This window comes from Branchiostoma floridae, chromosome 6 (genome assembly GCF_000003815.2).
Source record: "Branchiostoma floridae strain S238N-H82 chromosome 6, Bfl_VNyyK, whole genome shotgun sequence".
NCBI classification, from domain to species: Eukaryota; Metazoa; Chordata; class Leptocardii; order Amphioxiformes; family Branchiostomatidae; genus Branchiostoma; species Branchiostoma floridae.
Window position 1 is genome coordinate 5,145,845 of NC_049984.1, and position 3,852 is coordinate 5,149,696.

General features: G+C 39.8%; 1 protein-coding gene across 5 annotated transcripts in view; it reads right to left on the reverse strand.

Annotated features, from left to right (window-relative positions):
- LOC118417178 (CCR4-NOT transcription complex subunit 1-like) overlaps positions 1-3,852 on the reverse strand; it is a 45,711-nt gene that overhangs the window by 33,417 nt on the left and 8,442 nt on the right. For all 5 annotated transcript variants that reach the window (XM_035822618.1, XM_035822621.1, XM_035822620.1 and 2 more), the window contains exons 2-6: positions 2,156-2,263; positions 1,434-1,532; positions 739-807; positions 480-534; positions 219-275 (exon numbers count right to left, since the gene is read on the reverse strand). In XM_035822618.1, the coding sequence (XP_035678511.1) occupies positions 219-275; positions 480-534; positions 739-807; positions 1,434-1,532; positions 2,156-2,263 (388 nt within the window). The remainder of the gene's footprint in view (positions 1-218; positions 276-479; positions 535-738; positions 808-1,433; positions 1,533-2,155; positions 2,264-3,852) is intronic.

A 3,852-nucleotide genomic window follows, 5' to 3' on the forward strand; every position in this document is an offset into this window, starting at 1 on the left:
ACATTATTTTACTGTTGATGTCAGATGTCAAGTTTTATGCTGATTGTATCTTAATTCTTTGCAATGTTTAACGAAGCAGAAATTGAGTGTAAAAATGATGTAAAAACCAATGCAATTCAGGGACTTGAATGTTCATTGTGCAATAAAGTTTTAAGTATATACTGTAAAGTATCATAATGTTGAACAGTAAGAGATGAACAAACTTGAACAGTACCCACCAGGATCAGTGAAGGTTCTGAGCAGATCAGGAAGTTTCTGTTTCACAAACTGGGCGGCTGGAAACGGAGAAACAACAAGTTGTTCATGTCACTGAATGGTTTACAAAGCTAATGACTAAAATAAGCTTGAAAGCATGCAACTTAATACTTACAAACAATGGTTCAAGTGCTGGATATCTCTGCTTTTACAGAACTCAGACAGCTTGCATAATTCAACCTAAAGGGTTTCTGTAATGCGAATTTGTAAATGTGTCGACTTACCGTAGTTTCGAACCTCTAGAATGGACGAATTTAACAATGCAAGCCCAAACACAACCTGGAAAAGGAAAAAGTCACCTGGTCACAAAGTTTAGCTTAATCTAACAGGTTCTGACAAGTTTGAACACAACAAAACAGTCAAGAAATAAACTCATTTACAAAACATTATATCAACTAGGGCACTGCAGATTGGATGCATCTCTTGCAAGAATAATTTCAGCCTTTGTAACTAGACTAAAAACCTATAAAATTCAGAACTCACCTCCTGGATTTTGTTGAGTTTGAGAACCTTGGTCAGCTGAGGAAAAAGCTGCACAGACGGCTTTAAACTCTGAAAAAGTCATTGTGTATAAGATAAAGCAGTAATGTTCAAGTGAGGTGATGCATGATGCTCTTTTCAGGTAACTAGTAAATACATGGTGCAATCCGACTTCCCTACATCTCACATTTTTTGGCAAAGCACACAGGGTCATCACACTCTTCTCGATAAGTGTGATGATTTCTTTTACTTGCAGAAGTTTGATGCTTGAGGTTAGCACCTGCAGTTCCTTCATATACAAGGCCATTTCTGCATCACTTGAAGAGTGCCATCCTAGCAATGATCAAATTACTGAATGAACTACTATAACATTTTTTAATGTGTTATATAGCATGGGACTTTGACTGTAGCCATCATGCTTATGGGTTTCACAGCAATACTGGCCATGAATATGATACACATAAGGTTGCTTTGAGCTCTAAAAATTAAGAATAAGAAGTCACTGCAAGTTCAGTGCTGGTGAAAAACACAGAGACACATTGTACAGACATACACATGTGCTTCTGCAAGTTGCAGCAAAAATCGTATCAAAGAGATACTGAACTAATTGTTAAATGCGTGTTGTTAAGCTGGTGTATTATGCAGAAGGGCGGTTATACCGCTATATAGATACAGATACAGATGCGTACAGTACTTACTTTTTGATGGTGGAGGGGGAAGTCTACAGCGTAGCACAATGTAGACACAAAGGTAGGCTTTGTTATCAGGGTTTCACACTCTTGTATCAGCAGCTGTGTCTGGACCAAAGTAGGCAACAATAACCCACAAGAACAACAAATATGTTCTTCCTTACAGTTAAGCCCTTATCACGCATTCAAGACATTTCCACCATTTTGCTCCTGACTAACGCACTTGTTCCGTGCTGGTTCGGAGTAGCCTGGAAGCCATTGTAATGTAGTACCTACTTCTAATTTGACTATGACATCCCAACTTTGATTTTTCCAAATTGATAGTCAGCTGGTGCAGACGATTTTTAAAGACTTGTAGACCAACTCCCAACCACAGATTACCTTTCTCGTGACCAATTCTCAACCATGGTCTGGCTAAAGTTGGAAGGATGGTTGGATATATGTGACTGGGGCTTCAGCTACATGCATTAACTAAAAAGTAAATTAAGAGGAACTAAATTCTATGTTTTTATTTGCATTTTCTGTGGCATATTCTTATCTTGATATGTACAGGTCCTCAAATGGATTATTCCTTTGTTGCAAGCAAAAGTATTTTACACTGCGAAACACCAGGTGAAATATTACTGAATGTCTGAAGATTGTTTTGTTGTTACCGTAGAAAGAATCTTATAGTAGTTTACCTGGTGATAGCTTACTGTACATTGCTTAACTATAAGAAGCATGTATTTTACCTGGTGATAGTCTTTTCCACCACTTTTACCATCCCCACTGAAATCCACATGTGAGAAGAGGCAACGGTACAAGTGACGATCTGCCTCAGGCCCGTGTTGATCAACAAGCTGGATGGGGGAAAATAGGGACATGTCAATTCACATATACAATACAAAAGTTGAGGCAGGGTTGGACAAGTCCACTAGCCCGATTGTCACGGGCAAGTGAAAGCGCATGTCCTACCCTACTTGTACGATCGGGCAAGTAAGATTCTTTCTATGAGTGAGATTTTGATATACTTGTTACTTTTTGCAATCATGGAATCAAGCATTGGTCAACACAGAAAAATATTGCCAATGATGACAGATTTCTATTGCTGGACATGAAAATACATAGAAAAATGTTTTTAAAATTTCAGACAGGTGAAAAGTTGGTTTTGGTAAGTGGATTTTTTTAAGTACTTGCCCGATAGGACTAGTGAATTTTAGAACACTTGTCCAAGCCTGTGAGGTAATTGTCTCATAGTTCTGCCAGGTACAGTAGGTACAGTACAGGTACAGTAGATCTACTCTAGTAGTAGAAACCAGAGAATTGCACAACGGATTACCACACACTTTCTGCTAATTGCATGGAATCCCTAACACCCAAACTGGTGCAGTCCAGCTGGATAACGTTGCGTAGCTGCACCACTCGGATAAAAAAAAATTGCATGAAATACATTTAGTCTGGCAGATGGGTTGTGCAATTGAACAGCATCTACTGCACTTTCGCCACATTAAAAAATGTTTATTTCAAAGAGATTTACTTAGGCCCAATCTAGACACAGTTTTTACCGATATCTGTGGAGATGTCGGGAAGGATCTGGAACGTTGGCTGTGGGACACCCGTGGCGCTTGTAGTCATAAACAGCTATATAGCCTAATGAGCCAGTGTTATATGCTAATGAGCCCTCCCAACGTCGGGACGCATCTACACGCATGCGGAACTTGTCGGGGACCCCTGCTAAGCTATCGGGCAAATGCTCCAGACCTTTCGGGAGAAATTCTGCCGATATCTTTATGGCGATATTGCAGTTCCATCTAGACGCTGAAAAAAAGCTGTCGGCGAGAGGTTGTTGACTCGCAGATATCGGGAAAAACTGTGTCTAGATCGTGCCTAAGAAAGTCATTTCTGCTAACCTTCAACATGATCTTACATTGTACTTTGTACTTATGATCATGACTGAAAGCACTGAGAGTTCATGCGAACACGCAACCACTGCAAACATTTGAACAGAATGCAGTGCTGTAGGAGGGTATGGCACCGTATGCAAATGTTCATGAATTTAGCAAAATAATCCAGATATTATTATTAGGGAAGAAACAACCTAAAACTGAGAAGCAGCGTAGCAGTGCTGAGCTAGCAGCAGGGCTCTCACCAGTGCAGTTGATCATAGGGCTAGGGGGCCTAAGCTTACTCTCCAAGCATCTAGGTTAGGTCCCAGCTGTTACTCAACGTTTTTGTAGTCATTTTTAATTTTATCGGGCTTTCTATTTTGTATTGTATTGTATTGTATCTTGGATTGTCAAAACCTGTTAGGTTGCTGTACTGTACTCTGCTTGGAGTGTAGCCTAAGCTGTGATTTTTGTATCCCCATGCAGTCATCTTAGCTTCTACTCTGTCTTTCAACAAGCATGGAGGCTTTTCTGATGTTTTGTAGCACAAGAAAGAGTGTTAT